This window comes from Grammomys surdaster, unplaced genomic scaffold (genome assembly GCF_004785775.1).
Source record: "Grammomys surdaster isolate TR1022 unplaced genomic scaffold, NIH_TR_1.0 958, whole genome shotgun sequence".
Classification (NCBI taxonomy): domain Eukaryota; kingdom Metazoa; phylum Chordata; class Mammalia; order Rodentia; family Muridae; genus Grammomys; species Grammomys surdaster.
In genome coordinates this window covers 1,028,076-1,050,007 of record NW_021605377.1, presented here as the reverse complement: position 1 = coordinate 1,050,007, position 21,932 = coordinate 1,028,076, and the positions used below count along the sequence as shown (strand labels likewise).

At 40.7% G+C, this 21,932-nt stretch overlaps 1 protein-coding gene across 4 annotated transcripts in view; it reads left to right on the top strand.

Moving 5' to 3' along the window:
- The window catches only part of Nr1h4 (nuclear receptor subfamily 1 group H member 4), a 75,665-nt gene that overhangs the window by 41,716 nt on the left and 12,017 nt on the right, over window positions 1-21,932 (top strand). For 2 of the 4 annotated variants that reach the window (XM_028783047.1, XM_028783045.1), the window contains 5 exons: window positions 6,185-6,337; window positions 8,765-8,898; window positions 10,644-10,742; window positions 11,069-11,168; window positions 14,926-15,072. In XM_028783047.1, the coding sequence (XP_028638880.1) occupies window positions 6,185-6,337; window positions 8,765-8,898; window positions 10,644-10,742; window positions 11,069-11,168; window positions 14,926-15,072 (633 nt within the window). The remainder of the gene's footprint in view (window positions 1-6,184; window positions 6,338-8,764; window positions 8,899-10,643; window positions 10,743-11,068; window positions 11,169-14,925; window positions 15,073-21,932) is intronic. The other 2 variants (XM_028783048.1, XM_028783046.1) reach the window with 1 other exon arrangement.

Sequence of the window (21,932 nt, the reverse complement as noted above, 5' to 3'; positions counted from 1 at the left end):
CAAATTTGTGAGCTTAGAGATCTTGAAAATCTATAGGGTTCTTTCTTCCATCATTTTCCTATACTGACGGGGCCCATTTCATCTGTGATACTCATCATTTGTATCTTTTTTAATCGGTTGGCCTCTTTAGAGATTTATTAATTTTATTGCTAGGAATTGTCTTTTAGTTTCATTGATTTTTTTATAGTTTAATTTATTTTAAGTTACATTGATTTCTGTCCTGTTTTTTTTTTTTTTTATTTAATGCTTTACTTTTACCTTCTTTGTAATTATTTTCCTCTTCTTTCCTAGCTTCTTGAAGGCAAAGCTTAGGTCACTGAGTTTTAGAAGTTAACATTAGAAAGTACATTTTAATGTTGTTGATGTTGATTTTGCTGTATACCACCAATCTTGATAGGTAAAATAAAATTTTTTTTAATTTTACTTTTGTCTTTTTTTGTTTGTTTGTTTTTGTTTTTTTTGTTTTGTTTTGTTTGGTTTGGTTTGGTTTGGTTTTTCGAGACAGGATTTCTCTTGTAGCCCTGGCTATCCTGGAACTCACTCTGTAGACCAGGCTGCCCTCGAACTCAGAAATCCACCTGCCTCTGCCTCCCAAGTGCTGGGATTAAAGGCGTGTGCCACCACCGCCCGGCTTATTTTACTTTTCTTAAAGTTAGTCTATTAGATTTGTTTTGTATTTGTTTTTGTCTGACATTGTGTTTTCAACTTTGTTATATAAAGATTACTTCACTGGATAGATTCTGAAATGAATTTCTTTTGAAATCAATTCATTTTCAATTAGCTTTTTAGGCAGTCATCTCTGCATAGATTTACCTTATGTGTAATTTTTCAAAGGTTTTATACACGTTACATAGGGACCTGACTGTCAAACTGTATCCCTCTTCATTTTAGATTTACTGTATGTGTAACTTATGCTACACAGGCAGCCTACTGCTGAGCTATATAGCCTCAGTCCCTATTGGGGTTTGCCCCTTTTCTGGAGCATGGATGTTGGGCTGTCACTCACAGAACCTGTGAAATTCACTGCAACCGAAAGCTCTGGCGAAGTTACCCTCATCTCTTCCCAGCTAAGCTGCTTCTGCTCCTCTCAACTCTAGAGCTAGTCACCGCTCTTTTATATTTCCAATGATCCAGAATAACCCTTTCAATGAATGAGAGGTTAAATGAAAATGAAAGCCCTGGACAAGACTTATGTAGCTTTTGCTGAAGTAAGTGGGCATAAGATGATGACTATCTTCTTGGGGGTGGGTAGAAAAAGAAAAAAATGAATAGAAGCGAGAACTAAGCACATATGCATAGTGTGTAATTTTGGTTAATTTTCATAACTCAACATTTCGGTTAATTTTAACATTACTAAAATGACTGAGATAGACTTGTGGACTCAGCCTGGGTATGGTAACATATCTTTGTTACTGGATGGATTTTTTTCCATGCTGTGTTGAGATTCGGAGACATTAATGTCTTGAGAGAACATTTTTGGGATACGAACTCCTCATTCTTTTTGAAGGTCTGTGAAGGTAGTGGCTGAAAGTGGAGTCTGAATGGAGCCTACAAGGATTCAAATCCATCACGATCTACAATTTATTACCTGTAGGACCGTTAGCAAGTTAGCCTCTGTCCAACTCGAGTTCCTCTTCCACGGGAGAGAAAGAATAATAGCATCTACCTCACTGGATTAAGGATACATAAAGTGTTTCAGAACAGTGTGTCTGACTGAAAATAAGTGCTGTGTAAAGTTATCTCTCTGTGGGCCACATTCTACATAAAGAGCTCTGAGTTCTATGTTTGTTGCTGTTTTAAAAACTCAGAGATCCTTAAACATGTAAAATACCAAATGATAGTTTGTGGAGTTCATCCATGTCAACCACCCATGTCATCCAATGTGACATACATGCAGGCATGTACATTCAAATTACAAGACCCATGAAAATACCATCCCCAAACTGTTCTATAAGCCAGAGATTCCCTACCCCCAACTTGGCAAGGCCAGTCCTCCCCACCACTCATCTTTTATTATTGGGAAGGCTCTGCTCCTCTGTGAATTTCCTATCAATTCATTTTCAAATGACTCTTGTGATATGAGCATTGTTGAATATGCGCAAGATAGAGGCACAGTGTGTGCAGTGGTCAGATTTGCATAAGTATAAATACAGTATATGTGCCCACATTTAAATGATGTAGTGATAATATTGTGCTGCTTTCCCAGAGTGAAAGCTAATTAATTCAGCTATTGATATGATAATGATTTCCTTTTCAGTTTAATACCAGAGGTAAAAAGAGAGAAAAAAAAAAAGAAAGAAAGAAAACCTGCAGTATTGTTCAGCGCACCCTTTCTTTGATTCTTGTTGGAATAAGGAGTTTCATTCTGTTAACTATTGAGCTGTCTCTCAGTATCTATGACAGTTTTAAAGGGAGTCATTCCTAGGCGGAGCTGAAGACTCATGGGAAGACTGAGTCACACGAGCTAAGATGTTATTTGAGTACAGGGTTTGGCATTGGGGGAAAAAGTTCATTTTGCTTTACTCACTAAAAATGCACACTTTGGTATCTGCATTCTTGATATCAATGCTAATCTAAAGCATAGAGTGTTGCTGTTTTAAAGATTTTTATTGGGTTGGATTTGACATTTAGGAAAGTGTTATGATCTTCCCTTCTGAAATTCACATCAGCTGACAAATTGACAAGGGTGTCCATGGCTAAGTTAACTTTGACATATCCACCTTTCCCTGCAGCCCCTGTTTTCATATTTATCTAGTTACCCAAGGCTAGATTGTCCTCTCCGTTTCTCTTTTTAGCTCTTTCTCAGTCTAGCCTACAGATCTCTAACCTTTGAGCTATGTTATGGTCTCCTGTCTTCTGTCTCCAGTTTCTAGTTCTACCCTTCTTCATCTTGTTCTGTCTTCCAGGATTTTCTCTGCAAGCAGGCTAGATCATACTTTCTATTGCCAAGTTCTTTAGAAATCCCTCTTTTTCTACATAGCAAAGATTCCTCTGTGTGGCTTTCAAGGGCATTTAACACTACTTTCTCACTTTAGACCCTTAGCCACCCCTCACTAATATTCCAGCTTCTACTCTGCTACCAAAATGGATCATCTATGTTTCCTAGGAACTTCTGTGACACTGTTCCTTGCTCATCGTGGAAGGTCTCTCCTCCAGCATGGTACATGTTTCAAAAATTATTCTGTAAGCCCACATTTAAATTTTTCATAAAACTTTTTCTGATTTTCCTACTTGGAATTAGGATCACCCTAGCTCAACATTTGATTCTTAGGTATTGGGAGATCCTCAGATTATAGTTATTTTATTATAATAATTTTTGAATGATAGCTGGATAATTTTTCATAGTTCTCATCATAAACATGCAACTTTCCATGTCTACAGTATTATTGTTTTCCTCCCTCTAAGACATATTGCAACCTTTTCAAGAACATAGACTCAAAATTTTGTTCTATATTACAATATTTTTTCTTCCATACTTCAATTATATATTACATATTTAGCTGTCAGCCTGCCTGTACTCTGCTCTGAATTTACTTCTTCATATTCCCAAGCAGAGAGTTCTGAAGACAGGGATGCCTTACCCATCTTGATAGCTGAAACATCAGAGAATACAGATTTCTGGCATAGCTTAATGTTAAGCTGTTCTCTCATCCTGTGCCCCAGGGGATGAAACTACAGCAGAGCAATTGAGGATCTGAGGATCTTTCTGGTTTTGAGTTGACCTAAAATCAGGGCCAAAGTATTTCATTTCTCTGTATTATTTTACTTTAATTTATAATATAGGGGAAGAGAATAATTGATACTATGATTAAGTAGCCAAGAAGTGGCAGAGTGTTAGAGTAATAGAATGTAAGTAATGAATGTTTGCTATTATTCCAACACCTATTAAAATAACAACTTAGGTCTTGGACAAGAGCAAGTAATCATGAAGTTTTAAGTCCTTGCCAAGAACTTCAAACAGGGAGACCTCAGTGGAAAGGACATAGAGTTGTCCTGTTTTCTTTCTGCTGCTGTGATAAAACTCGATGCCCAGAGGCAATGTAGGATAAGAAAGGGCTTATTTCAACGTATGCTTCTAGGTCACAGTCCATCATTGAGTGAAGTCAGGGCAGGTCTGCTTGCTGATTCCTGCAGTACTGCCTCTAGCCAAGAACTCATTTACACTCTAAGTAATATAACAGAAACCAAGCAGTGAAAGAACACTGCTTGCTGGCTCACGGTCAGGACCATGTTTAGCTAGCTTCCTTATAGCCCAAGTCCATCTGTTTAGGGAATAGTACCACCCATGGTGGACTGGGCCTCCTACATCAACTAACATTTAGGATTACTTCATAGACATGCCCACAGACCAACCTTATAAAAAACAATTGACTGTGACTTTTTAAAAAGCCTGAGCTGTCAACTTGACAGTTAACACCAAGTAGGACAGGAGTAAGCCTAGAATGGAAAAAGCTAGAATTGAAACAGCTTTGTTCTCATCAAGGAAGTATGACTGAAAGTAGCCCAGTGACAGGAAAGGAAGAGCTCAACCCAAGAGATGAAGTGTCAGTTTTGAAAACTTGCCACATACATGTAGTTTATAAAAACAAAATGGTGCCACTTCATCCACAGTGGCTACATCCTAAGATACTCAGTGGAGGCCTCAAACTGTGAGTCATATACATAACTATACAGACATGCATTAGGCACAGGAACATTATCAGTAATAACCAATGACAAAAAAGAAAAATGTGAATGACATGCAATAGAATTTGTTGCACAAATGCCACTGGGTGAGTAATCGGTACAACATGGATTTGCTGGCTGAAGGGATGGTTTTTATTCTTACCCTGGGTGAGGCTGCAAGAAACACGCACACACACACACACACACACACACACACACACACACATTCCGTTCATCACACTATTCAGAAACGTGTAATTTTAAAATTTCCGAGGGACTTATTTCTGGAATTTTCCATTAGTATCTTTGAACCATGCTTTACCACACATGTCATCAAAACCTCAGAAAGTGTAAAACCTCAGAAGTGTGTAAACTTCTGTACTAAACAAGTATTAGTTTCTCTGTCAACTTCTCTTGCTTCCCAAATACATATCCCTGCTTACTACCACAGCAACCCTGGAACTGTTTGACTCTATGGTTAACTGTTTGGAGAACAAACAGATGAGAGACATGAACAGAGGAAGAGTCACACTCCCTTCCTGGCTTTAGGTATCTTATCTGAACTAGCTGCAGCTGGACTGTTCTTCTCTGAGGAGATAATGCATTTTAAATCACACTTGGCATTTTTATGGTTAGGCAAGGCAGTCATATTAATCGCTGAAAAACTCAAACCTTGAGTACAACCTTCTTCCTACTACCTGGTAAACAACAACATGAGTTCTGGCTTTTTGCTTACTGCCTCATGTTCAAAGTTTTAAAAAAGGATCATTTATTTCATTTTGTGTGCAGTATGAGATTTTTGTCTGCATGGATGTGTGTTTACTGTCTGCATGCCTGATGTTCACAGAAGTCAAAGGTGTTGGATTCCTGGAACTGGAGTTATCTGTGGTTGTAAACCACCAAGTGGGTTTGGGGAACCCAACCCTTTCCTCCACAAGAGCACCAAGTGCTCTGGACTACAGAGCCAAATCTCTAACCCCTCACTTGCTATATCAACCATTCCCTGCATGCATCCTACCCCAGCACAGCATCCAGCAGTATTCAAGCAAATTCTACTCTTCCCTTGTTTGGTTATTTGCATACATTTGCTTTAGGTCAACCTTTAAACTCTGGGAGGGCAGGGATGGATTGTTTGCCTTTATAGCTCCAGCACGCACATATGTAGCACTCACTGGCCCATAATTGTCCCCCAATAACGATAAATGAAAGTAATATATTCTTTAAAAACAAAAACAAAAAAACCAAAAACAAAACAACAACAACAACAACAACAAAAAAGACCTGATCTTTTTCCCCTAAGAGAGTCCCTAATTTCCACTTGTTATTGTTCTAGAGAGAGAAATTTAGAACCGCTCCGTTTCCCATAACAGCGCATGGCAAAGTGTTTACTGCTACATCCCCCCATGGCTCAAGGCTCATCAGGGAGATTCCCCTACTGTTCCCGAGAACTCTGAATCCACATATATATCCTGAAAATGTGTTAGGGATCTTCTTACAGTTACCAGTGTTTCCCCCACAGGTTTCTTCCGAAGAAGCATTACCAAAAACGCCGTGTACAAGTGTAAGAACGGAGGCAACTGCGTGATGGACATGTACATGCGACGAAAGTGCCAGGAGTGCCGGCTAAGGAAGTGCAGAGAGATGGGGATGTTGGCTGAATGTATGTATACAGGTATCCACCTCAAGCAATTAAACTCCATAAAAGCTCCTAAGGAGGCAGGCGCCAGGTAACTCAGACAGCCCCACGTTAATCTGCCGAGGCGCTCTGCTGAGCCCTCTCTGTGCTTTGAGCTGGGTGCTGCAGCTCTGACTTCCTTAAACTGCCATCAGAAGAGCAACTTATTTCTCTGAAAGAAATGACTGGGTTTTTTTGGGGGAAGGGTTATGTTTTCATTTGTTGCGAAGACTTTTATAGAAGGAGTGATGTCATTATTGAAGTAACTTGCTCTAATGAACTAACTATGTCGGACAGCATTCTGAGAAGTTCATCTAAATTTGATTTTAACATACTCTTTATTTATTGCTTAATTACCATAAAAACTCATAGCGGTGGGACAGGAACTGCCTGTGAACTATCTAAATAGGTTTTTAAACTAAGCCATTTTTATTAAGAATCCACCTCCCCTTGGTGCAGCTGTGAGCCAATTTGTATAGGTTTACACAGGAAATTAACGACCCCGAGTTTTAATATAATTTTGTCCTTCGATCTGATAAGGGGACACTGTATTAAACACTGGCCCTATAAGGAACCACCGCCTTCATCAGAAATTAGAATGCATGTTAGTATAACATTATTAATTTTTCATCCTCCAGCCCACTCAGATTTAGAGATATGCCTCTTTCCTCCGACAAGCAAATCAACAAACAGATGTCACCAAGGGGATGACAACATTCAGAGAGGGAATGCCACACAAAATAAAAGCCCAGGGAAGGTGACCCTAGCTTCATTGTTTCCGAGACTGGGATGCTCCTGGAGAAACAATGTGTTCAGGAGGGAGAAAAACTGGTCTGTGTAAATAAATAATCCATCCCTGGATGGATGAAAGTTTTATACAGGCTGATCACAATCGCAGTTTAGCAAACACGAAATAAGAACCTGGCCAGGGGCAGCGGCTGCCATCCAATCTTGCGGCGGTCACCCTTTGACACTGGGCGGTTCATGTTGCTCATTACTTAAATATGAACTTGCTGCATCTGAGCTCATTTGGTAAGAGACCCTCCCCACAAAAGTCTGTAGGTTTATTTATAAGCACAAACATCTTTCTGTCGGGGACGTAGCTGTTTCATGAGTCTTTTGCACAGTATGCCTCCTAGAGCTTTGTTTCATGTCGCCAAGAGAAGAACAAAGAAATCCAAAAAATAAGGAAGGCAGTCCTGCGTTACTTGTTAAAGCTCAAAGCATAATCAATTGATGACTACAAGCTTACAAAAAAAAAAAATTCAGACACTTTGTGTTAGTCGGGTTTCTATCAATATCTAAAAAACCTGAGAGAATTCTTAAGAGAAAGCATTCGTTTCGGCTCATGCATTTAGAAGTTTTCCACAGTGTTTAAGCTTCTGCAGGGCAAAGGTGAGGAGCTGATGTCATAGTACAATGCTTATACCTTTAGCCTGAAAGAAAAAGGGACCGAGGAAGAAGCTGGGGTCCCACAGTCCCATCTGAGAACATACCTCCAATGACCCGCAGATCTGGCCCTCTCCTCATGGCCCCACCACCTCCCAATAGCACACTAGAGACTTTGTCTTCAACTTGAGAACTAAGCAATGGCTGGCATTCCTTAAGTAGTGTAACCTTTTTATTTTTAGTAATTTTCATAGATTAGTTAGTAGGGTTTTTTTTTTTTTCTGAAAGGTGTTCACATTTGTTTTACTCAACAAGTTTAATATAAAACTGAATATACTTTTTATTGAACAGTATTAATATAGGTGAAAATAATTGCATGTTTGAAAGTAATTGTATGCTTTGAAGGCAGCATCCCTGGTACCCTAGACCAGGAACAGGGAGTGGATCATTTGCGATACCACTGACTGAACACCTTGTGCTTTGTATGACCCTTTAGCATCACAAATCATTTATATATTAAGCCCAGGGGTTTTTTTTTAAGTACCTAATAACATCTATGCAAAACTCTGTGGCAAATATTTGTGTTCTACAAATGAAGAAGCACACACAGAGATGTCAAATGCCTCACTCAAAATCAAATCTTAAAAAAAATGTTTTTTTAATTTTTCCTTAAGATTTATTTTTTGTCTAAGTGTATGTGTTTGTGTGGACGTGTATAATATATGCAGGGTACCTGAGGGGGCCAGGAGAGGGCATGGGACCCCCTGGAACTGGAATCACAGCTGGTTGTGAGGCACCCCACATATGTGGTGTGGGTGCTGGGAACCAACCTCCTCCGGCCTTCTGCAAGAGCTGCAATTACTCTTAACCACGAAGCCATCCCTCCATCTGGCCTTCTCCTTTTAAATGCCAGATGAGCTAAAATTAATTCTGCTCTTCACCTGAGCTGATCACCTGACAGCTGCTTCAAGGACCACACAGGCAACAGGATTTTCCATCCTTATATTCTTTTTTACTTCCCTCCCCGCCCCCCAGGTTTGTTAACTGAAATTCAATGTAAATCTAAACGGCTAAGGAAAAATGTGAAGCAGCATGCGGATCAGGCCGTGAATGAGGACAACGAAGGGCGTGACGCGCGACAAGTGACCTCCACAACCAAGTCATGCAGGGTAACAAAGCGATGGCGCGGCCAAAGCTAGCGGCGAATGGGCTTCTGGGAACCTATCTGTCTGGCAGGGAGGTTATCAGATAAGAGTCTCAGCTACCGCCAAATTTTCATCTCAGTTGCACCCTGGAATGAACTCCTCCTTTTCTTTTGAAACAAGAGGGAAATGGATGCTTTTGATGTGCAATTTTAAATAACAGCAGTGTATGGATAGAAAATGAAGATTCTCCTCGGGCTACTAACTACCTAATGGCTGCCAGTGGGAACGGTTTAGTCTTCACAATGGAGTTTTCCACTTGAGGTTTTTTTCTGAGACAGAATCTCACTGTGTAGCCATGGCTAGCATGGAACACATTATTTAGACCAGGATAGCCTCAAAGTCACAGCGATCCACCTGCCTCTGCCTTCCAAGTGCTGAGACTTGCCTCCAGAATTCTGGAATTAAAAGCATGCAGTGCCATGCCTAGGCTCCACGTGAGTTTTTGATGACCATATCCCAGCTCCCCACCCTAACAGTAGCTGCCCTCGAGAAAGAAAGTTCCAACTTGGAAAATCTAGACCCTGTAGAGGCTGTGGATTGGTCCTTATCAGTTGGGAAAGCAGGATATCACACATCTGTGGACCAATAGAGAAAACCCTTTCATTGAATAAAAAAACAAAAACAAAAACAAAAAAAAACTCTCAAGAAATTCACTGGAGAACTAAAGATGGAGTGAGGGAACTGCATCTGGGCTGGTTAGACAGCCACACAATGCTAAATCACAGAACATCTGGAAGAATTCTTATCTTCCATTAGCTGAAAAGCCAACAAGCCAAGATCTCCAAGCTAGACCTTTGGCTGTATTGATTTGGCAAGAAGAACTTCCTCCGTTGTTAGGTTTTTATTCTTATTGCTTGTAATGATTTCAGGAAAACTAATCTTATGAAAAAGGATCATTCTGCTACAGAGCCTCATCAGTAACGCTTTGGTATAAGAAAGAAAAAAAAGAAAAAGAAAAAGAAAGAAAGAAACAAGAAAAAAGAAAAGAAGGAAAGAAAGAAAAGAAAAAAGTTAATGCAACACTTTTTATTTCTATAGGGTAGAAAGTGAAGCTTCTGTGAGGAGGGAAAGGGGTATCTGGGATCTGAGTTGGACAGACTGATGACTGTGGACTGTGGGGTCAGCAGACTTTTTTTTTTTCCTATAACGTACTACATATGTAGGATTTTAGGTGTTGGCCACATGCTCTGTATGACAACCATGTAACTGCCATTTTAACTCAAAAGGAGCACAGACAAAATACCAGGAAAGGAGCATGGCCACATTCCAATAAAATGTTATATTTACCCTGGCGGATGTGGTCCACAGGCCACAGTTTGCCATCCTTGAATACAGATGAGTATGCGTGGATGGATTCTCCACTTAACACACAGGAAGCCTTTAGAAGCTATGATTTAACCTTGGAATTCTACTGACCTTCAATGCTACTGTGCTCAATGGCCCCTATATTCACATTACTATATACTCCCATGAGACGTATGAGGAGAGTATTTCATTATTTATGTTTTGTAAATAGGAAAAAGAGCAAGTCGAAATAACTTTCGGGAAGCATGTTACTGCTAGAGAAACCTATCCCCCACTATGTGAAAGGTCACAACTCTTGGGGCTTTAAAAAATTCTCCATTACTAGTTTGTTTCAGATAAGTGCACATACTGAACTATGTATTTAGCTGCCCTCCCTAACATCTTTCATTTTCTTGCCAGTGTAGGAGAAAACTGAACTCACTGCAGACCAACAGACCCTCCTGGATTATATTATGGATTCATACAATAAACAGAGAATGCCGCAGGAAATCACAAATAAAATTGTATGTACTCTATCTGAAAATACACTTATTTAAAGTTAGCATTTTTTGTGACCTTTTACTACCTTTTAAGGTGGGATTTACATGTAAATGTGTTATTCAAAGTGATTGTTTTCTGAGACTTTCAAGTTATATGTCCAAACTGTTATCAGCATTAAGCAATTGAAAAAGAAGTCTCAGATCTAACTTGTAAATTGTAATGGTTTTCCAAATATGACCCATGTCTTTAAATTTCATTACTCAAGTCTAGTTTTTGTCCTTTAATAATTTTATATTGGGTTATTTTTTCCTGTCTATTTATTAATCATTTACTTTTTCTTAAAATTTAGTTAAAAGAAGAATTTAGTGCAGAAGAAAATTTTCTCATATTAACAGAAATGGCTACCAGTCATGTACAGATTCTCGTAGAATTCACAAAAAAGCTTCCAGGTATTTTTTTAAAAAATAATAAAAATTAATGTTCTTAAAATGTGTAAAATGTGCCATTATAATATTAATCACTCTGTGTACAATATTTTATTTCAGTTCTTAAAGCATTCTTATGTGATCAGATCTGTCACCAGGATTTCTTTCATTAGGTGTTTTTCCATTAGCAATTACTCTACTACATTGTACAGTTTTTCTGTGACATTGAAGAAATTCAAGTCACTTTAGTGTTTCTAATTACTACAGACATGAAAAGTCAGAGGCAGAAAACATACTCAGAATCATCTATAATAATTTGTCCTAGTTCAGTTACTAGAATGCTTGCCTAATACTCATGAAGTTCTGAGTTTGATCCATAGCACTGTGTAAACTGGACCTGATGATATGTTTGGGTGCATATTAACCTGTGAGGCCAGCCTGGTATACATTAAAAACTGTTTTTAAAAACAAAACAAAAAATCTTCCAAATACATAGGTCAGAATTGAGACTCTGCAAAGTTGTCATTTACCTGTTATTCAATAAGCAATGGTTGATGTCATTCAAGTACATGGCTGATCTCTTCAAGAAGGGTAGTTAAAGGGTATTCTCATGTGAGCGCGCGCGCGCGCGCGCACACACACACACACACACACACGAACACCCAGAGACCAAAGACATGGACCTGATGTTGGATCTCCAGTAGCCACATAAGCATCCATGAATGGTGTTACACTCCTAAAATGCCAGCACTGGAGAGGCAAAGGCAGAAGGATCCCCAGGACTTGCTGACCAGCCAGGCTACCAGAATCACTGAGGTCCAGAGTCAGTGAGATGTTTGAGGAAGCTACTCAGTATTGACCTCTGACCTTCACAAAGCCACACCCACATGCATAGATGCACACACAATTAAAAATGCACACAGGAACATATACGCCACCACACGCATGTGCGCGCGTGCACACGCACGCACGCACACACACAATGGGAAACAAAATTCAATGTGGCTAGAGAGTAATGTCTTTAGCATGCTCTTTGATTAGGTAGTAAGGAAATTGGCACTAGATAGTAAGGACCTGAGGAGTGTAGCCATTGACTTCTGGGTGGTAAAGAGGTTTTAGGAAATGATGATATTTTTGTTACCGAGAGATGTTCTTATCAGGTGTATGAGGTGGGCTTGGACGGGAAAAGACAGAAAGCAGGGGGATCTGTTTCTAGGCTACTCCTTAAGTCCAGAGAAGAAGGCTCAAAATAAGGTACTAAGAGGAGAAGAGAAAAGAGGGAGATGATAGATTTGAAAATCCATGCAGATTGATGAACGGTGGTGTGTATAAGGTGAAGAAAAGAGCTGGGTCCTGATGTGCTAAGCCCATGAACTTCTCCACTAAAGAAACAGAAGTGCCAAGCCACATTTCCCAGCATGCATCATCCCTGTATGTGTGTCATCTGAGCTATCAAAGATGTGATTTAGATTGTTTCAGTGAAAAAAAAATTAACAAAGTTAGCCTAGGCTACCTAATAAAATTTGTCTCAAAAGAATTTGAAAATATTAGTGCATTTACAATTTCATAGTGCCGAGTGTAATAAATACCTTCAGTAGCAGCATAGCACTTATTAAATTTCAGACAATAGCTTCTGACGTAGGGTTTAATTAGACCGGCTCATTTGCCTTCTTTTTACCAGCATTATGCTATTCTATATTAAATGTGTCACAGACAGACATTAGCCTAATAAAACTCAGAGGATGTGAAAAGTTCTTGCTGTCATTGACATTTTTAATATTCTCTTGCTTCTCTACTAACAATGAAAGAGAAGCTTAATTTGTTATATGCTAATTAAGGTGACACTAATCTAGATTAAAAACCAAGATCACCCAAAAATAAAAACTGTGGGGAGAGGAAATGAAAAAGGTAGAGGGGGATGAGATTTTAAAAACTATGGGAAGATTCTCTTTTCTTCAGTTCAAATGGTCAGTTTCTTTTGATCTTCAAAATAATGAGTGACCAGATGCAAATGGAAATATCTCAACTCCTCCTCGTTCACAGTCCCTGGTTCCAAAGAGAGGGTAGAATGCATGTGTGTTCAATGCATAAAGTCAGAGAGGGAGAATAAAATCTTAAAACACAGAAAGAAACATCAGACAAAAGAATCTGTCAATCATTTTCCCCTAACTGCAGCTATAGAGGTAACATTACAAATATCAGCAATGGTAGCATATCTCCAATATTGAAAAGGATTGTGGGAAATTCTGCTATCCTTTTAGTACATCCTTTCTCAGTCACTGTCCAGGGTTCTGGAGACCCAGAAAAGCGAAGACACGGTCCTGCCAGCAGTAACTTTTCTGTTAGGGCCTTATGGAGGCTGAACTGACCTCAAACAAGTGGTATCATTAGAAGAAGACCTTAGATTTCTGATCTCCGTGCTTTTCCCTAACAAATATTGAGATTATAACAAGCATCAGCATATCCAATTTCATATGGTGCTGGGGAGAGGTTGGAACCCAGGGCTTCTAGCAGGCTTAGACAATCACTCTACCAACTGAGCTAAGTCTCCAACCCTGATAGTGACTGTTAATCCTTAGCATTACTCTCTTTGAGTGGTCATTGCTGTTTAACACTCTCCTAATCCAATAGAAACTGATGACTTTCCTGCTGTGTGTGTGTGTGTGTGTGTGTGTGTGCGTGCACGCACACACAACAATTGTGGATCTTTTATCATTCATTTATTTTTTCATTTTGCTGCCCAACAAGTAATACCAGGCACCTATTATACACCAGGCATTGAGGGTACAAAAGTGAAGTAGTCAGTATCTGTTCTAAAAAGCTTATATTCCTTCATAGGTAGCGGCTAATACATAAGCATGAGTCCACTGTCTCCTGACAGGTAGTGGTACATTCCGTTGGCAGACATGAAGCATGTGACATCTAACGAGAGCTTGGGGCTTTACGAGGGATAAGCTTGCAGTAGATAACTGATGCCTGTTGGTGTGTGGGGGAGGGGTGGGGGTGGGGAGGTACTGGGATACCAGGGAAGAACATCCATCTCTGGGACAACAGCACACTTTCAGATCTCAGGAGAGCCATGGCCTCAGCGTATCAGGAGGAGAGAGGCAGGGTGGGGGGTGGGCAGGATATCAGAGCTGGAGGCTGTGTTCTAAAAGCCTGGATGAGGAATTCCTGCCTTCCAGATGACGTTTCTCTTCCTCGAAATGAACAGTTCTTCCTCAGTTTTGTCTGTTTCCCCCACACTGCACGGTGCAGATATTAGCCCAGAAATCATACCTCAAGATGACACTAATCACCTTGGGGGATATGTTACTCATTCTCTACATTCTGACTAAGCCTCACGGGTCAGCCTGATATTCTCGCTCTGGGGGCTTTTATTTTCTGAGTTAACCCTGCATGCCAGGTATGCCCAGAATAATGGCTCAAAGAGAATCTGCCAACATCAGGTTTCTGAGGGCTGCTTCATCTGTGTCAGCCGATTTCTACAGTTATGCATGAGCTTGCTGTGCATTTGACACCTCTCTTTTCACTGAACTTCTTCAGTAAGCCTGACTCAGAGCAGACAAAAATCAAGCTTTTCATTAGGGGTCCAACAGGAATCCAGTTGACTCCCCTTGAAGACCTACTGTGAAACAACTACAGTTGATGGGAAGGCTTTATTAGTGTGGATGGTCCAATGGTGAAATCTTACAGTACACATGCAATAGACTCCTATGTAAACAGTGTGAAATATTGTTGGGCAAACACGACTCTTTAACCTGTTTGATTATCATCATAGGGTTTCAGACACTGGACCACGAAGATCAGATTGCTTTGCTCAAAGGGTCCGCGGTTGAGGCCATGTTCCTTCGTTCAGCGGAAATTTTCAATAAGAAACTTCCCGCCGGACATGCAGACCTGTTGGAAGAAAGAATTCGAAAAAGTGGTAAGTGACATAGTTAAAGAGTGTTAATCTAAATAAAAATTGGCATTCAAACCATGAAGATGGGCCCTAACCTACCAGGCAACATCCACATGACCATGTGCCTAACATGAAGAACGGTTGTAAAAGATACAGGTTAAATAGGTGGGACTTCTGGAATCTTTGTTCAAAAATCCTCTTAATAGTAGCCAAATATTCTTCTCAGAACTAAGATGAAGACCTTTGAAATGTTAAATTTTTCATCTGATTAAAAGTGGTACAATGGAAGTGGGTCTATTCACTTCAGTAAAAAAGATTCATTTATTCTTAACCTATAGGTATGAAAGACTAGTATCAAGCTATTTCCATCTTATTCAAAATAAAATAAATATTTATAATCAGTACTCATATATCATGTTCCAGATTTCAGATATCGTTCTGAATAATTTACATACGGTTTAGTCAAGGACTGACATTATCCTATGAGATGAATTCTATTATCACCCCTACTTTAAAGATGAGGAAGCCAAGACAGAACAGCATGGGTCTCCAGAGACAAACAGAAGTCTGATCTCAGAAGCCATATGTCTTTTTAATTTTATTTACTTTGCAGTTATTGGAACTGAATGGAGTATTTAATGTAATGGGCATTTGGCCTTCTACAGAGTTGAAGGCCCTATCCCCAGCTGGAAGCCACACATTTAAATCAGTATACCACACTACCCCTTAAGAGACAAAGTGAAATTATAATTCCATTTAACTTATGGAGTAATACTCTGGCAGAAAATATCGGGAGGCACTAGGATGAATTTACATAAATTCTGCGCATTTCTTTCTTGTGGGAATCCTTAAAATAAGGTGTTTTTATTTTACTATGAGATTATGGATTGGTTGGGGAATAGAGGCAAATGGCATGAGATGACACCTGAAGACCTTATTCTGCGACTGACTGGAACTTCTAAAACCAGTATTCTAGAACAGCAACCAGAAGGATTTATGTATTTGTATTATACACACACATGCACATACACACACATACACATACATACATACATACGTACATACATACAAACATTCAAATTATCTTTTTAAACTACCTTGTAGCCATAATGTTTTCTTAGTTAAAAATTGACAGCTATTTTCAGGACTGTTGTTTACATTTCCCCAAACCCTAAAGTATAGTTTCCATCATTAGGAGAGTTTAACAGTGCATACTTGTAAAAGGTACACTATCCTCATGGAGCCACGGATTTATTATTTAATGAGGATTTAGAGGGGAAGTGGTATGGTGAAGAGATTAATCAACAGAATGCCTCTGTAAAATTTAAGGTCTTGTAAAGAGAGAGAAAGCTATACAAATAAGATGAAGCCCAATAAGATGGAGGAGCAGAGCTAGCTGAGAGGTGACCTCTAGTTGGGAAGCACCTAGTCTGGAAAGGTTATGTTAGGATTTGAACTGGGCCCTGAACAGTAATTTATCTGGATGCTTGGGGTGCACTTGTAGGATGGAAGGGCCAGTGTGGGTGAAGGATAAAGACCAGACATCTTGGGTGAGTAAGATTGAGGCTGTTAGATTTAGGCTTACAAGAAAGTGAACAGAGAGGAGGGAAGTAAGACTAGATGGTGAAGAGCCTTGAATTTTGTTATTTTCTAAGTAATAGTGTGATATTAAAAATTTTTGAACAGAAGAGGACAAGTATGAAAACATATGTTTGCAAGTCTTCTTAGAATAAACCAGGATGGTAGACTCCTACAAGGAGATAAGGGGTTTTCAAGGGTGTGATCCCTGTCTCTGGGGAAAGGGGTGGATGGTTGAAGGATCTAAGGCTGTTATCTCAGACTTTCACCCTTTGAAAGGCATTGGGTTGTCAAGAAGTATGAATTACAGTCTACATTTTTAAATGATTGATTCTGGCCCGGAAGAGGTATGCAATAAAAATCTATCAGATAAATGTCAGGTGGTAGATTTTATTTTTTGCATGGATTGGGACCTTGTTTTAAGTGTTCTCTCTCTCTCTCTCTCTCTCTCTCTCTCTCTCTCTCTCTCTCTCTCTCTGTGTGTGTGTGTGTGTGTTGGAGGCATGTGGAGATGTGTGTGTGTGTGTGTGTGTGTGTGTGTGTGTGTGTGTGTGTGTGTAAGGGGTCCTAGCACATGCTTCTTGGGGTAGATGCTTTATTGCTTAAGAAACATCTGGAGAATTACTGAGAGGAAGAATGGACAAATGGGTGGAGGTTTGCCTTCAGCTGTCTTATCTGCCACTTGCTTCCCTGAGATGCCAAGAATCAGCCTTGTCTTGGAAAAGAGTCTTGATAAAGGGGTGAAAAGGGGCAGTGAAAGATGTGACTCATAGTCAATTATGGGTGCAAGCTGACAGCTTTGTCTTCTGCTTAAGACAGCTTTCTAGATAGCTTTTGGATTTTCCAACTAGACAAATTCTAAAAGAGGTGTGTTAGCTCTCTGGATAGCTCTGTTCTTGCAGACCAAAGCCCAGTCTTTTATTTACATATCAATTCAATCATTTACTCCAAGTTCCCTTTTGATTATCCCATGAATCAGCATTTTGTGACCTTAGCCCCCTGATTCTTAGAAAAAGATAGAAAGCACATTATTTTTTTAACATAGCAAGTCCTATGTGGTTCACTGGGCATAGTGCTTGTGGTTGTAAAATCTAGAGATAGAGGCTATTTTATGTGACAAAGTTAACTTTCTGTTTTCCAACTCCTTCACTGCCAAAGTTTGGCTGTCCTTGAACTTGCTTTGTAAACAAACCTTGAGCTCAGAGATCTGCCTGCCTTTCTAAACACAATCAATAAGCTTAGCTGGGTGGGATCCTGCCCTGAGATCACAACTCCCACCATGCCTGGACCTATACTCCATCTGTCCCAGGCCAGCCTTGAACTCAGAAATCTGCCTGCCTTTGTAAATACAAACAATAAGCTTAGTTGAGTGGGATTTCTGTCCTAGGATGACCATTCTCTCACTTCCTTGTGCTTTTATTACTTGAACCATGAACCTTGTTTTCTTTAACTATTCCTTTCCCTTTATTTACTCATTAGTGCAGATGCCTCTGTTTATTTTTTGTTGTTTGTTTGGTTGGTTTGGTTTCGTTTTGGTCTGTGAAGCCCCTTACACAATTCATATTGCATCCTTTTATTTTGCATAGTTGAGAAATTGTTGAACTCATGTTTTCAGAGTTCTTTCCCACAGCCTTAAGGGCTGTCCTGAAGGTCACTGCATTTGCTGAGGAACATCAGACACATTCTTGCTTCCCAGACTCATGCTGTTTCTGATTATTATGAAGTCATTAACCTTAGTAGGGAGAACATTCTCCAAAGGAGGAACATGAAGCAAAAATATGTACATTATTATGCAAACAAGCCCTACAAGCACTGCAACAATCAGCACTCGTAGAGGCCCACATCCTACTGGTCCTGCTCAAGGGGTAGAAACCATGTCACATCGTCCCTTCCACAGTCATGCCAGACCTGGTACTGAAGAGTCTTCTCAAGTATCAGAATTCCTAGTTTTTCCCTCCCTGAAATCTAAGCACCAGAAAGTCATTTTTGTTTGTTTGCTTGCTTAAAGTTTTATTTATTTATTTCATATGAGTACACTGTTACTCTCTTCAGACATACCAGAAGAAGGCATTGGATCCCATTACAGATGGTTGTGAACCACCATGTGGTTGCTGGAAATTGAACTCAGGACCTCTAGAAGAACAGTTAGTGCTCCTAACATCTGAGCCACCTCTCCAGCCCCCAGAAACTCATTTTTTCCAGTCCTTCTGGAAGTTGTTTGTCTCAAGGATCAGGCATCTATCTGGGATCTGTGCATAAGCTGAGTGCACAGGCAGTGTTGGTACAGGAACTCTGCTGCGGCTCCCTCTCCTTTCAAGATGAGTTGTTTAAAGTTCATTCAGGTGCCACATAGCATATAGCAGGGAGCTTTTGGCCACAGAAATTAAAATGTTTTGATGAGTAGAGACCTGAAGGGAAATTAATTACACAGATATTGTAGTGTCTGTCTGTCTGTCTGTCTGTCTGTCTCTGTCTCTATCTCTTTCCTCTATCACTGGATTTCTAAGAGGAACATTCTCCATGTTATAAGAGTAATTTTTGCATGATCTATTACAGGGCTCTATTCTAGCTGTAAGCCTTGGGTCTTGGTAAAAGCAAATGACAGGATGAAATTAAATATGCAAAGGATTAATCTATGAGAATCTCTGAAAAATAAAAGGCGAGGAAAGCAGGTCTGGTGAGAGAGAGAGCCTTCCTGCTACCTCATTGATCTGATGCCTGTGGGAGGGGAGAGGAAGGCTTGACTGGGAAGAGACTCAGAGCACAGGGCTGAGGAGGTCTAAGCTAGGGTAAAGAGAGGGATGGGGTCAGAGATGCCCACTCAACAGGTCTTCAGGAACATGCTGGCTGTGATCAGGTTGCTAACATTCACAGGGGAGCAGCTCTCAGACTGTCATGGACCTACAATGCACTCTTGTAAAGAAAGATCTGAGTGGGGCATCTTCATGGTCCACAACTGGCATCATATGTAGACATACACATGCACACACACACACACACACACACACACACACACACACACATATGAGATATATATATATCTCCCACATACCCCATTAATACTAACATATCTCCTCTAAAAGCTGCAGTGCCTAGGTTTTTGACGAGCCATGATGGAAGACAACCATCTTACCTTCCTGCTCACTCACTTCAACTCTGACTCCAGCGACTCTTTCTTTTAAAGAGCTTTCATCCACCAAGTTGTCAACCCCAGTCTTCCAGCCACTGGCTTGAGCTACTTCTTTCCTCTATGTGTGTATATGTCTGTGTGTGAGTGGCGACATGTGTCGTGGCAGACCTGTGTTGTTCGGAGGACAGTCTCCAGTGTTGGTTCTCACCTTTGAGCTTATTTGAGACAATCTCTTTTATGTAATGCTGCACCAGGCTGGCCACTCGGTAAACTTCCGACAACTCTCCCGCCTCTGACTCCTGCCCCCCAGTAAGTGTGTGAGGAGATTAAGGTAGCTTGTGCTCCTGTGTGTGGTGGGCTTAGGGTTTTAAACTCAAGTGGTTAGATTTGCACGGCAAACACTCCTCCCACGGAGTCATCTACTAACCTAACACTACTGTGCTATGTTTTAACCCAACCTCATTTCTTTCAGGACTTAGTTTCAGGTGTCTGATCCATCAATATGATCCTTTCTTGAATCACTTGCTGGACACACTCAACTCCTTGCTTTTTCTGGGAAAGGGGTTTTGAGGCAGGTTTTCATATAGCCCAGGCTTGCCTTGAATTCTCTGTGCAGCAGAGGATGGTCTTGAAATTTTTATCCCCGCCTCTACTTCTGAGTGCTAGGATTTCAAGCTGTGAGGCATTGTGCTCGCTTATTACTGTGTTGGGAGCTAAATCCAGGATTGGGTGTGCTAAGCTATATCGAGCTACAGGCGTTTGCTTTTTGCCTCTCATGGGAAAATCACCTAGCTGACTGAGTACAGTTCGTCGCTTGCTTCAACCCGAGGACTCAGACAGCATGGTTGGCTCACCTGTGGTGCAGACCACACATTCCCAGTGCAGCTGAGAACTCTCAATTTGCCACTCTCCCTAACTATTCATTTTCTTATGTGAAACTGTCATCCTGTGCTTCTCCCTTCCTCAGAATTCCGGCACTCCTTTCTTCTTAACTAATGACTTTGTTGGGAAAGGTGGATTTTACAAACATACAATGTACTCAGCGAAAAGCGCTGATTTTACATCACAGCTCCATGGTCTGCAACCTCAAGCTGATCTGTTTCCTCCCTTAGGGGATGCTGGCAGCATCTGGAGATATTTCTGATCATCGAACTGCAGGGAGGGGACACTACTAGCATCTGGTGGGCAGGAGCTAGACCCCCTGTCCACATCATTAGCCGGCAATTTACATAGTTCAAGATTTCTGTCATACCAAGATTTAGAAACTCTGCTGTAGGCAGATGCCGAGCACCGGGGCCATTTAATAGTGTCATCTGTGTGACACCTCCCGCAGCAAGTATTGTGGAAATGCAGTGTGATGTAGCATCACACAGAGGTCTTTCTAGGCAGGTATTCAGTTGTCTCTAAACAGATACATGTTGAATAGTGGGGTGGCCCTGCACATGAGACTGTACAGTTGTCAAGAGTGTGGTCCTTGTCTTTTGGGAACTGCAGACTAGTATAACTGTGCAGTTGTTGAGGGGTGTGGATGGTACACTGGCTGGCCTTTGTCCTTCAGAAACTGCAGGCTGGTGGAGAAGGAAGAAGAGCTTGAGTAAGGAGTACTGTGCAAACTGGAGCACGGAGGAGTGCTCACACCCCCGTGCAAGTGTATTTGCCAAACTGGAGCACGGAGGAGTGCTCACACCCCAGTGCAAGTGTATTTGCCAAACTGGAGCACGGAGGAGTGCTCACACCCCAGTGCAAATGTATTTGCCAAACTGGAGCAGGGAGGAGTGCTCACACCCCCGTGCAAGTGTATTTGCTAGGCACTGGACTGGGGAACCCTGAAGGATGACTAGGGATACTTCCAGCAGGAAAGTCTAAGGCTACATAATGTAGGCACAGAAAATGCAAAGATGTGGCAAAACAAGACGACATCCATGTCCCACACTTGCAAGTGCCCTGATGATTAGAAAGGATTATTTACAGAGCTGAAAATGTACTAGACTGCTAAGGACACTGAATGCAAGAAAAGTAATTTAATTCCAGTACACTGGGGAACCTTAATGATATTCTGAACAGATAGGTCACAAAAAAGATCCTTCTGTCTGTAGCAGAAAAGCAGAGCTGAAGGGGCTGCGGAGGGAGCAAAGACTTATACAGACACAGTGGAATCTCCGAGTGAGAGGCAAAG